General features: G+C 40.4%; 1 protein-coding gene across 4 annotated transcripts in view; it reads left to right on the forward strand.

Annotated features, from left to right (window-relative positions):
• LOC111862131 (trifunctional purine biosynthetic protein adenosine-3) overlaps positions 1 to 12596 on the forward strand; it is a 22206-nt gene extending 9610 nt beyond the window's left edge. For all 4 annotated transcript variants that reach the window (XM_023847285.2, XM_023847287.2, XM_023847286.2 and 1 more), the window contains 12 exons: positions 933 to 1063; positions 1553 to 1676; positions 2779 to 3001; positions 3085 to 3307; positions 3755 to 3953; positions 4817 to 5068; positions 6060 to 6263; positions 8134 to 8283; positions 9961 to 10103; positions 10646 to 10768; positions 11611 to 11868; positions 11954 to 12596. In XM_023847285.2, the coding sequence (XP_023703053.1) occupies positions 933 to 1063; positions 1553 to 1676; positions 2779 to 3001; positions 3085 to 3307; positions 3755 to 3953; positions 4817 to 5068; positions 6060 to 6263; positions 8134 to 8283; positions 9961 to 10103; positions 10646 to 10768; positions 11611 to 11868; positions 11954 to 12139 (2216 nt within the window). In that variant the 3' untranslated portion in view covers positions 12140 to 12596. The remainder of the gene's footprint in view (positions 1 to 932; positions 1064 to 1552; positions 1677 to 2778; positions 3002 to 3084; positions 3308 to 3754; positions 3954 to 4816; positions 5069 to 6059; positions 6264 to 8133; positions 8284 to 9960; positions 10104 to 10645; positions 10769 to 11610; positions 11869 to 11953) is intronic.
• Positions 12597 to 13549: the final 953 nt, after the last annotated feature.

Below are 13549 nucleotides of genomic sequence, written 5' to 3' on the forward strand. Positions count from 1 at the left end.
CAAGTGAGAAGCAAGCCTTCATGTGGCCTCATGTCCCTTCTTTTCTTCCTCTGTGTATTCTGTTTCTTCTGTTAAATTGTCTAATGGGTCATAAATCACAGTGAAGGGTAGCTCGCAACCCTTTCACTCCCACATGTTTCTAGTGGTGACATATCCTCCAGACTGGGTTTTTTGTTTACAAGTGCTTGAAATTTTAGTATTTTTCTCACAGAGATATTGGGTTTTCGGACTTTATCCATCATCCTGGTTTTTAAGATAACTAAGAAAAAGTCGGACTCTGGATCTGTTTCTGTCCTCAGGTTTCCAAAACGTCGTGTTTTTCTTAGTTATCTTAAAAACCAGGACAATGGATAAAGTCCAAAAACCCAATATCTCTGTGTGTTATACACCATCGTCAGAATCCTATAGTAACTATTAGTATTTTTCTTTTTATTCCCTCTGCCTGCATATTCTTTGAACATACACAGATCTTCAAATCTTCACAGAACACATAACACAAGTGTATTCAGCATTGATATGAAAAAAAAAGAAATATAGCTGAAAACAAATATATTGAGGGGTGGATGAATGAACACAATATATATATATATATCCATGTGCTTGGGGTTGATTCCAAAAGGGCTGGATTTTTTTTATTATTTTTTAAATTTTTGGAATGTTTGTATTATGAACTTAACAGAGGCTTATCTGCCTAATTCTGCTTTGTGGCGAAATTACAGATGATGGTTTAAAGTCAAAAGATGATTGCTGGACAAGAAATGAACTGATAATACATTGAATGAAATTATATTAAGGAACATTTTAACTTTTTTTGTTTGAAAATATTGTAATGCAATAAAGACTGTAATCTGGAGATAAACACACAGGAAACACTGAGCATATTTCATGTCTCATAACTAAAACGCATTATATATTTGCTGTGATATGTCTAGGAGTTCTCTACGCTGGTCTCATGTTAACAAAGGATGGCCCCAAAGTCCTGGAATTCAACTGCAGATTTGGAGATCCCGAGACTGAGGTCGTACTGGCCTTGCTGGAGTCAAACTTATACAGAATCATGTTGGTAAGATATGTAACAAGAAGGTTATGTTATAAAATAGTGCTGACATATATGCCCACCAGAGCATTGTCTTCTGCACCGTCAGATGACTTCATTCAAAAGTGCAACTTGCAAGAAGTCAGAAAATGGTGATGAATCAATTGTGTATTTTGTAAGTGAAAGTGACTTTTAGTTCTTTGAAACACAGTGGTTAATGTATGTACCACATGTCTTGGTATTGAGAAATTATGTATTCTGCCCACACAGTGTATTTGCATGTTCTGTATGATTCTCACAGGAAATGACAGTTATTTCCCTAAACAGCATTAACTGATCTGTCGCTCTTCTGGAGATGAAATTTATTTCCTGTGAGGTAGGGACTGGATTTGTGTATATAGTGAAGATGAAACTTTTACCTTCATAGGGTTAACTCTAAACCAAATATTGTGGTTTGTTCATAAAGTATTTCTCTTCTCGTGCTGTTGTGTAGAAAACTGACATTCTGTATTGTAGGCATGCTGTAAAGGTGAACTTGACAACGAAGTGCTCCGGTGGCGACAAGGTGCCTATGCTGTTGGTGTGGTGATAGCGAGCAGGGGCTATCCTGAGTCATCATCTAAAGGCAATGTCATAACAGGTAAAGCAATACTCCTAGCGATTTTCAGTTTAACGCAGTAAATATAGGCCATTCATATTTAAAATTTTTAAGAAAATATTTTTTTAATATTGTCATTGATTAAAGCATGAAACAGAGTTCACCTTGAAAAGGTACTCAAGACATTCCTCATCACTGGTCCCTGTCCTGAATCCATTCTACATAGTCGCACGTCATTTCTGTAAGGTACATTTTAATATTATCCTCCCATACATATATAGATCTTCCAAGTGATCTATTTCCTTCAACTTTTCCAATCAAGATTAAAAAACCTAATTCAGCAACTACCCAACACAAAATGTTTCCTGTCTGATATGTACAGGAATGACTTGGCTGTCCATCAGTAACGATGTTTTGTGTAACAAACATGAAGTTTGCAACTTGCTATTTTGTAAAGCCTGAATGTTGCTTGTTAAAGCACCTGATGCTGTTTATTTTTCACCGGTTATGTGCCCCCTGTTGGCAGGAGAAAGTAACCACATGAAGTGCTGTGGTTTCAGGAATGGACTAAGTTGTGTCTCCAAGCTTCAGTTATGCAGAAAATAAATTAAAAATGTATAAGTAAAAGTCTAATATTGTGACTGACAGCATACAGGCAGTGTGGCCCATAATGTTGACTGCTATCTTGAGATTTGAGATACGTTACTGAGATCTGTTTCTCTCGAACACTTTGTGTAGATTAGATCTAATACAGAACTGTAACACGCCTGTTTCCTGCTGTCAGATGAACAGGGAACAGCCATGGATAGTATCTGATTTGCTTCATACTCTTACCGCTGTGCATGACAGACATGGCTCTTGCATTGATGTGCGCACTGAAGTAGAGTTTTTATGCAATTTTAATCCTTGTCTGCAGTCTCTCCCTTTCTCGCTTCATCCCCCCCCCATTTTTACAGGAGTAAACTTCAGTTCCTCAATTTAAGTGCCATTCCTTTGAAATTTCACCTTCTGTGTACTGTGATATTGACGAGGAGAGTGCCTGTATCCCGGTTGAAGAATGGACATGTGCAGTGTGCAGTAACATAAATAGACGTCTGCTGATGTGTATCCAGACTTCTGGCTTACTTCTCTGTATGTTAAATAGGTCATGAGGTGATTTCAAGATGGCCTGAACATCTGGTGTTCCACAGCGGGACAAGTGTATTGGCCAATGGAGATCTGGTTACAAATGGTGGGAGAGTACTGGTTGTTGTTACCATAGCAAGCGAGTTGATGTTAGCGGCTGCAAAGGCAACCAAAGCTTGTGGAAAAATTGTTTTTGATGGGGCCCAGTACAGGACAGACATAGCTCATAAAGGAATTGTCAGGTGAGGTCACCATACGAGTACCCTGCAGCACAACCCAGGTATCGGTGTGAAAAGAAATCCAGTGCTTATGTATCGTTTTGCAGATCATTGCTTCAGGAAGGCCGGTTGTCCTACAAGGCCAGTGGTGTGGATATTGAAGCAGGAGGCACTCTGGTTAGTAGAATTAAACGTACAGTAGAGCTGACAAACCGTAATGGAGTCCTCAGTTCAATTGGTGGCTTTGGAGGTGTGTTTGACACGAAGGCTGCTGGCTACAAGGACCCTCTCCTCGTTTCGGGCACCGACGGGGTTGGCACGAAACTCAAGGTGAGCAACTTTCGGAGAGTGATACCATGTAGTCTGGTAGAAGTTTACTGGCAGTTTAGAGGAACATTTTGCCCTCCATCTTCATGGTCAAAAGCAAGCGAAGCAAGCAGAGCAGTGTTTCATGAGAACATTACTGGTACATGAATATTACTTGGTTATTTATCTGTGGCTGTAGTTACATGCTGGCTTCTCACTATAGAGCCTTGGGTTCAGTTCCAGGTGACTTCATGTGATATCCATGGTAGTTCAAGAGGTACTGATGCAGGACTTCATCCAAATTTCTTTGCTTTTCTCTTGATGATCATTCAACCATTGCTTCATTCTCATATATCACATCCTCTGAGGTGTGCATCAGCCATAAACAGGCAGCACACTCATATCCTCAGGTGTTTAAGTTTGTGGCTTAACCTGTGACCCCGCAATTGGCTTGTCACAATACATTTCCAGATTGCTCAGGCCTGTGGACTGCACTCTACAGTGGGCATTGATTTGGTGGCTATGTGTGTCAATGACATCTTGGCCCACGGAGCAGAGCCACTGTTCTTCCTCGACTACTTGGCGTGTGGGATCCTGAATGTGGATGTTGCCAGCCAGGTGGTGGCTGGAGTGGTTGAAGGTTGCCAGGAGGCAGGCTGTGCTCTGATTGGTAAGTTGATGAAGTTGCAGTAACACCACAGCTTCATACTGGAGAGGTCCTGGCTGCAAATCTCATCCCAGTTGTCCTGACTGAGGTTTGTCTTGGTTTTCTTCAGTGCCTCGAAGCAGATGTTGAGATAGTACCTTAAATTCATCCCACTGCATATTTCCATTTCATGATACACTTAGAGTCCTCTCCCATCTGGTGTTATGAAGTAAGAGAAATTGAGGCCATCAGTAAATGGACTCAGAATGCAAGATAAATAACCTTTGTTGTGCATGTGGCAAGACAGTACTTGCAGTAATCATTCAGTTCTTCTTTTTCTACTTTAAAGTAAAGCAAATAAAAAGTTATGTCTCTTCTCAGACTAGAGTTTGTCACAGTGCAGCGCAAGTTGCTTGCCATCTTCCCTCACACAAGTTACAAGTCTGCGCTTGTAGTAAACTTGAAGGAGTTGCATGCTTGGTCTTTCTAATCACTAATTCAGTGTTGATTCAGAAATATATAAAAGTATTCATTCACGCAATGTGTGCTGTCTCGTCACTTTCGGCATGGCGAGCGACATACTTCAGCATATACATGGCATCTGCAGGCCCTCATACTTGAAATATATACATAAACATGTGTATTGTGGAGGAATATATGTGATATATGTAGAATTTTACATAATGGATCCATTATCCTGTTCATATTAAGCACAAAAAGTTATTCTTGCATGTAATATTAAAAAAGTATAGTAATTTTCAGTGATATTTAGCTACAGTATGAAGTCCAGTTTAAGCTGCAAGGAACTCTGCTGGGAATTCTGGGAACTGCACTGTGGACTGAAGCCACGAAGGTGTACATATGTGTGTATGTTATGTTGGCCCCAGGTGGAGAGACAGCCGAGATGCCTGGGATGTATGCTGTGGGCGACTATGACTTGGCAGGTTTTGCTGTGGGTGCTGTTGAGAGATCTAGGCTCCTTCCCAACACAGAGAAGATTCAAGCGGGAGATGTTGTCATTGCACTGACGTCTAGCGGTGTTCATAGCAATGGCTTTAGTCTCATTCGCAAGATTGTGGAGAAATATGGTGCTCAGTATTCTGATCCAGCCCCTTTCAGCGAATCTGGAAAATCTTTAGGTAATACAAGTTTATGTAAGGGGATAAATGCTGTACAGCATTCCAGTTGAATCTGGTATTCCCACGGAAACAATTTCATACAATTCTCAAAAGAAACAGTGTTAATCAGTTTGGCTTTGTAGGTGTAGTGTGTTTTCTGTGAGGTAGGAACTGACTGTATAAAAAGTATTTCATGAGATGAACTTGAGGCCTCAAAGGGTTGTTAATCGTCATATGTGTCCATTTTGAATCACATTCACAACCTTGTGACGTACCCATTAAATTTTCTGCATTCTTGATTCAGTTTAGTGTGCACTGAAACTGGGTTTGCCCTATTTATGTGGCGCTGTACTGCAGTATAACTTTGAAGCATTACATATACTACTTCTTTGTGTGTAATAACAGTGAACAATGAAGCCTTAATACTGATTATTTATTCATCTAGAAAGCCCATACAATTTTGACATCTTGCCACTCTGTGTGCGTATGACGAACAGTGAATAGTGGTAAAAAGTAAGTAAAGGTATCCCGGTAATAGGCCGTGGAGGCCCATAGGGTTGTGAGACGTAGAGGTTCCCACATTTTTAAGACAATCGGCTCACAGATGGCAGTAAGGTTGTTTGCCTTACATGCTGGACGCCCTCTACCCTCAGGAAGATTCCTGGTACTCATTTCTGTTAGCGGCTGAGTCAACCCCAGGGCCATAGTGCAGCTGGAAGGATTAGGTAAATTGAAAAAATCCAATGACCTCGTCGGGACTTGAACCCGCGACCTTCTGCAGTGAATAGCAGTATATGAATTAAATATTTGCTTTTTACAAAGGAAGACTTCATCATGGCCTTAACTATTCAGTTTATCTGAAATAAGGCTGTTTCCTTTCTCACGTTAGTTACATTTTCTCCTGTTATAACTAATTTCAATAGAATGGATGTTAGCACATCATTCACAAGTCCTTTCATAACGTGTATCTTTGAGCATATACTGTATCCTTTCAAAGTGTTGTTACCCACAGGTGAAGAACTTCTGACCCCAACAAAGATATATGTAAGAAGCTTGTTGGCAGCACTGCAGAGTGGGAAAGTGAAAGCAATGGCACACATCACAGGTGGTGGGCTCACAGAAAACATTCCCCGAATCCTACCGGAAGGATACAAGGTTCAAATTGATGCCACAAAATGGCCCATACCATCAGTGTTTGGATGGTTGGCAGCAGCAGGTATGTCTATGTACACAGCGCCCCAAGCTGCCGAGAACAGAGAATATACAGAAGAAATATGTTCAGCAGGGGGTGGGGGATATAATATCCAATCATAATACTTTCCTCTAAATACTTCCTGCTTTATAAAGAGGCTAGCAGAAGTGATAATCTCTCTGCGTAATGTCCAGCATCTTAGATTTTCTGTATGACAGAATTACCAGACATAACCACAAAACTTGACTCCAGTGATGTATTTATTATACAGTATCTTAATCTTTCATGACAGCTGAAGTTGCTGAAATCTTCTCAAGCTATTATATGTGTGAGCTGATTAAAAATCACTGAAGTTTAAATCTCCGTCTGATGTGACATGAGGTTCAGACCGTTACATCTCTATACCATCCTGCAGTTAGTGATGGGAACTGAACATGAGCGAAAAGTTTGTTTGTCTTGGCATTGCTTTATCATATTAGTCACTGACTCCCCTGTCCCTGTTGAAGTTTCTGGAGTGGATCCTGATTTCAGTGGCCTCTTTTATTTAGCAGTCTGTTGAGCGTGACACTTTATTCAGTATGGTGGTGTTGCTGATATCGATGTTGTGGCCCATTTCAGATTTGTGTTCTGCCTGGGCTAGGCATATATACCTCGTATGCTTCTTGCATATTTTTGAGTATCATCACAAACAGACTATTTCCCAAACTAGCTGGATGTGTGGTGTGAGCACAGTGCACCCCAGGTACGGATTCTGTGCCCTTGCCTGTGCTGACAGAGGCCACACGGACCATATCTGGCGGCAGGAGCTTGTTACACCAGCCTCCCTGTTCTCCCTTGACGGTAATCTAAGTGGGCACTATCAGAGATGTTTCTTCACCAGAACTCTGTCCACATTTCATGTTTTCCCAGCTGGTCTACATGTGAAACCCAACACTGATTTAATGGTAACAATGTTAGATGAAGTATGTAATTATGGACGTAGTCGCTACTTATATCTTGCTTTCCTCTGTTAAGTAATGAATGTTACTATCTTCTGGCATCATAAGTTATAATTATAACAGACTTTTGCTTTACTGTTGTATCTTGTTATGCTTCCTGATCATGTGTTATACTCCATGATTCCAACTGTACGTTAAGCTTCACGCTGCTGACTCATAATGTTGTGGGCACTTTGGTGGTCCCGTATCATTGTGGCGTGCAGCTTTAAAACATATTTCTCGTAGGCAAACTCTATGAGTGCCTGAGTGTATATATTGTCTATCTTGAACAGCATAAACTCAAGTCAAAGCTACTGAGAGTGTGCCTGCCATCTGTCAAATTTGGAAATTGCTGCATGTAGCAGTGTGCAATAGGGATAGTAAAAATGGCATCTCTAAGTGTTCTGAAACCATTTTCATAGTATAAAGTAAGGGTTAATATGTATTAATTCAATTTGTCTTCATTTCCATATTTACCAGTCTAGAAAACCAAAATTAATGGTTGTGGGGATTCGTTGTGCTGACCACGTGACACCCTCTATCCGCTAAAGTTTGACACTAACTCTGCTGACAAGCAGTGGTCGCTTGATCGGTATAGTTCACTTGCAGATTAAAGCCATGGAGTTTGTATGTTTTTTTTTGTCCACCCTCCCCCCCCCCATATTTAAGGAAATCTGCAATAATAAGTCAGGAGAGGCCATGTAGATGAGAGAGTTCTTGTTAACTTAGCCATCTCAGAGATGCCTCATGTGATGATACAGAAACCTCATTTATTGACCCGCAAATTCTCAGTGATATGTATGCATGAAATTTCAGTAAATATGGCAGTAGACCTGTTGAACCAGGGACCGAAATGGAAGAACAGTGGAAGATACCATACAGCATGTTGGTAATGTCTTATTCCTTCCTTCATGTAGGTGGCATAAGTGCATCTGAACTGCTTCGAACATTCAACTGTGGCATTGGAGCTGCCATTATTGTGAGTGCCTTGGATGTAGAACATGTACTTAAGTTAATTACATGTGAAGTACCATATACTGTCGGAACTGTGGAAGCACGGAGTGAAGGTGAGGCAGATAGCTATGAAACTCATTGTAACTGGGTGTGTTAACAGCTCACTTTTACAGTTAGGATGGTGCTTAATTGAGTCTGCATTTTTTTCTTTTCTTTTCTCATAGCAACATCCGAGAACAAATATAGTGGTACATCATTTAAGTGTACATCTTGTGAAGTGATCATGGACAGAGTATTTAATCTCTGTCTGTGTGTACATGCTAGCATAAGCGATTCCATAACTGCACTGAGGCTGTGTAAGAGACACCCATGGATTGACATAATCCACCCCACCTCCCTCCAATATACCACACGTTTAACTTCACTCATCAAGCCAGTCTGTTCACACAACTGCAGATAGCAATAACCTTCCCTAGAGGCAAATATTCAGGGTGCGTCAATGAATTGGGCGATTTTAGAAATGTTATGAACAGTAAACTATTGCATTTATTTGGTTTTAACACATATGAATTCATTGTAAACATAAAAGCATTTTGTTTTTCTCTATTAGCTCATTGAAAACAGGAGTCTATTTCCCAAAAATAACATCCGACAGATGACCACGATTCCGCTGTAGGCACTCGGTAAGTCTCTTCCTAAAGGCACTCATTACTCTTTGCAGCATATCTATGGGAATTTGTTCAAATTCTGAACTGTGTGGGGTGCTGGAGCTTTGAAAACTTGAGATTTCAAATACCCTCAGAGAAAAAAATTACATGTGCAAAGATCATGTGACCTGGCGGGCCATGTGATGTCCCCATATCTGGAGATAACATGGTTAGGAAACAGGTTATTCACAACTGCCATGGAAGCTCGTGCGGTGTGGCACGTAGTCTTGATGGCATGGGCAGATGGAACAGCACGATTGCGATGAATACTAAATTCTCTTCGAAACTTACGCTGAGTGATCATGAAACTGTCTCAATTTTTGTAAAATGCTTTCACAGCAAAAGCATGTTGTGCTCCAGTCCACGGCTCCATTGCAACTAAAACGCTTTGAAGTAGGCTGCTGGGTGGCAGTAGTGGCATCCTCCCCACTCCAATCCAGGAAGAAACACTGCTGCCAAATCGCCCTATTCATTGACACATCCAATCCTTGGCCCTTATATATGTATGGCTTAAGAACTTGTTTCCCATATGCAATAATCAAATTTTCATGGTGCAATAGTGAAAGTGTTGAGAATATACAAACAGTGAATTCAGGCTATCTAATGTGACTGGAGGGGGGGAAAGGAATGTTTCAAGACTCCTGAGTACACCGAGCAGCAGCATTGCCTGTCTTAAGAATGGGGTTTTGGAACATAACCTTTCCATAAGTCGAGAATCAAATGTAAAAATGTTTTTGCATTGGCTGAATGGGGAACACAGCAGTGGGCAGAGGGGGTGGGGTGTCAAGCACCACCATCTCCACCATTCTTTGCTGATAGTAGGAAATCTCAAAGTACAAATTGGGGTGATGTCCGGTGGCATAACAAGCATATCAGATTTGTCAAAATCCATACATCGTCTCTCAAGTTCAAACTTGCGGACAGATGTGAAGGACTGTCCCAGTCTCGCAGATTGTCAAAAATATGCATAGTAAGGACAGTATGCATAAAGAATAAACTGATAACTTATATTTTGTAGTTTAACCCTGTTTGTGAATATGTTCGGTTCTGCGCAGACAGTCTTTTGTTCTGCTTCCCTTTCAGGCACAAGTCAGGTTGAAGTTATGAACTTTGTCTCGGCCATGGAGGCACTAATGAGACCATATGTGAACTTGGTCATGAAGGCGCACACCCAGAATAGAAAGCGAGTTGGTGTGCTTATTTCTGGCACTGGTACAAATCTGCAGGTATCTTTCACTATTTACAGTCAGTGCTGCTTGAATTAGAGCCTTCAGAACTTATTTTATTAGTGATGGCTTATTTTCACAGTTTCTGGTACCCATATCTTTGTCTTCATAATTAAGTTTGTTCTTTTCTGTGTGGGTAGGTGTTCAAAACTCCTGCATGAATTTCAGCTATAAAACATTGATGCCAGTTTATTCTCCTACCCAAGAAAGTTTTTTGAGGCTTATAAATCTCTGGAGCACACATGAGTTCAGATGAATCCGAGGTTTTTTTCTTCTTCTTCCTTTTTTGGTATTCTTTTGCTTAAAGGTTTCAAATTTTCTTTTTTCCTGACAAATTTATTGCCTCATGATGCAGATGTTCTAGCAATTTCCTGAATGAACAAGCTTTATGGCTGTATAGAGTTCAATTTATGGGAAGTTTGAGTGTTACACATTTTTACATTTCTGCATGTTTTGTTATTTTAAACACATGCAGAAGACATTGCTGCTGCTTCTTGTCTTGTAAGGTAACACTCTTGATAGCATGACTTGTGATGTTGCAGTCTCTCATTGATGCTACGTTGGATCCAAGCAGGGGAACAGGTGCAGAGATTGTGCTAGTGATTTCCAATAGGCCTAAAGTATTGGGACTCACAAGGGCACAGAAGGCAAACATTCCAACAAAGGTAAATGCGATACGAAATATTGGTGGCAGCTGCAGTAACTCGAGAGGATGGAGTCTTTCAGAAGCTGTCACCTATGTGGTCAGTATGTTCAGTACCATGTTCACAAAAGCCTGCCAGTGAATCAACTTCAATCCTATTCTTTAAGATCCATTTTAATATTGTCTTCACCTGTGGTCTCTTCCCTCTAGTTTTTTATACTAAAGCTTTCTTGTCTACTCGTGGTACCACATGTCCACTCCACATGATCCCCCTTGAGTAATGGTCCTGATATTTGGTGAACAGTACCAATTATTGAGCTCTGCAGCTTATCGTTGTGTGATTTTCTCCATTCCTCCGTCAGTTCCCTCCATCCTGAGGTCCAGATATTCTCAGGGACTCCGATTTTGTTTTGCACTTTTGGAGAGAGACCAAGTTTCACGCTCATGTAGGGCAGCAGATAAAATGGTACTTTTGTGTACTATAATGTTCGTTGAACTTTTCATGAAGAAAGTCAGGAAAGCAGTCTTCTTTTAAGTTTACACAATTGTGGACAGTTACCAATCATTTGTGCCCTATGTATTTATTTATTTATTTTCTACCTTGAGCATAAGATGGTGGCAAGAACATTTCAGCCTAATAGTCAGGACTCAGGAACAATGAAGTACTGTGGGAACAATAAGAGCATTCGATGAGAGAGCTAGCAGTTGCTGACTGAAGCCAAAGGAATGTGTGGATGGTTGTGTTACAGTATCAGAAGTGTCTGAAAAAATGACAATGAACTGTGAAGCGTGTATTACACCTGATTAACCAAGTCATTGTTACATATTTTCCAAACTTGTGATATTCTTTTATTCTCCCGACAGGTTATACCCCATACAGCATATAAATCACGGCTTGAATTTGATATGGCCATGCATTCTGAATTGATGGCAGCGGGCATAGAAATAGTGTGTTTGGCTGGTTTCATGAGGATTTTGACTGGTGATTTTGTGAGGTTGTGGCGAGGTCGTCTTATTAACATCCATCCAGCTCTGCTGCCTTTGTTCAAAGGCACTCACGCTCACCGACAAGCACTGGAAGCTGGCGTCAGAATTACTGGCTGTACAGCACATTTTGTAGAGGTACATATGTTCCTGTCCCACTTGCACCATTCTATGTCTGGGGGTCCCTTTTGCAAGTAACAATTGTTTGTTTATACATTTACAGGAGGATATTGATTCTGGGGCCATCCTGGTACAGGAATCAGTACAAATTGAGTTGGGAGATACTGAGGAAACTCTTGAGGAACGTGTTAAACAAGCTGAACACAAGGTGTTTCCTAAAGCTCTTAAACTGGTAGCCACAGGAAAAGTTTACCTTAACGAGACTGGAAAACTGGTGTGGAGACAGTGAATCTCAGGATGCAGTTCACGATTCGACGCTATTGCGGGTATGATGATCATTGAGGTTTCAAGCAAAATTGTAATGTTATATTCTGAAATGCAGCCACTGCATTATGGCATATATTTTAAGGTACTCAGTACTGTGGTATTAGGAGCACAGTGATATCAGGACCATCAGCATAACTAGTTTGCCTTACGCTTAGGCCATGCCCAAGGCTGTGTATTCTTAACAGAATTATTTGCTCTTCAAATTAGAACATTCTGCAGTAGTTGAGATGCCTAAAGATTTCTGGTATCCTGTTTATCTGCCCGTTACTTAATTACTGTAAAAGTAATTTGAAGAAAACCTGTAACTAAGATTTGACATTCTGATGCCTCAAGCATATCTGCATAATGTATAAAAATTTGGTTCGTACCTCACAGGGAACATACTCCGTCTCCATAGCAACGCCCAACCGGTTAATGCTGTTTAGGGAAATAATTGCTGTTTATTGTGAGAACCACACGGAACATGGGTAAGATGTAGAGTTTCTGAATGTTAAAATAGTTGGTACCATGCTTCAGGGTTGAGGAGTAAGCTAAGCAAGAAACCTGCATGAAGCAGGTAGCAAGCAGAGCCAGCTGGTGTGTTCCTCTCAAACTTCAGTTGATTTTCACTGGACAGTGTTATGTCCCATAAGAGAGCTCTCCATAGTCACTATTGTGAAAGCCTCAAATCTAACACAGCTCTTATATAGATGTTGCATTAGCCAATTGCCAAAGGTGAGGCCATGATGGATGAACATGACTGCATGGTTAGCGAAAGGATCTGTACAAGTTTTGTTGTCCTGCCCCAACTCATTAACCCCAATGCTGGCAACTGCAGGGTTTCCTGAAGCAATGGAAAATCTTGAACATGCTATGCAACACATTCCAAACATTAATGCCATCATCATCCTTCAAAATACTGGTCAGCTAAGCATTTTTATCTAGGATAATTTTTATGGGATTTATCATAGCTTATTTCCCAAAATGTTTTCAGTTTTTCCTATGGTTTTATGTCAAATCTGATGAGTACATTAATGTTACATATTTTTTGTACCCTGTAATGTATATTTGATACTTTTATATGTATATCTGCCATACATTGCATATTGTTATCATATACATATGTTAATAAAATAATAAATCAGGAACTCAGGTGACCTAATTCAAGTTGGCTCTTGGTTAGCAGCAGACATGTTATTCCTACCAGCAGCAACTTTCTAGCAATTTGTTCAGCCTTTTACATTTAACAGTTTTAATACTGTGAAACTGTGACCAGCAGCTGCACAGTGTTAGAGATTAAATTCAGTTGATGAGAGAGACATAAAGAGACATCTTTTGTGTTAAAGTCTCAAGTCAGCATGAGATACTTGTATATGTTCNTTAGTTGTATCTG

Source organism: Cryptotermes secundus, unplaced genomic scaffold (genome assembly GCF_002891405.2).
Source record: "Cryptotermes secundus unplaced genomic scaffold, Csec_1.0 scaffold770, whole genome shotgun sequence".
In the NCBI taxonomy this organism is placed as follows: Eukaryota; Metazoa; Arthropoda; class Insecta; order Blattodea; family Kalotermitidae; genus Cryptotermes; species Cryptotermes secundus.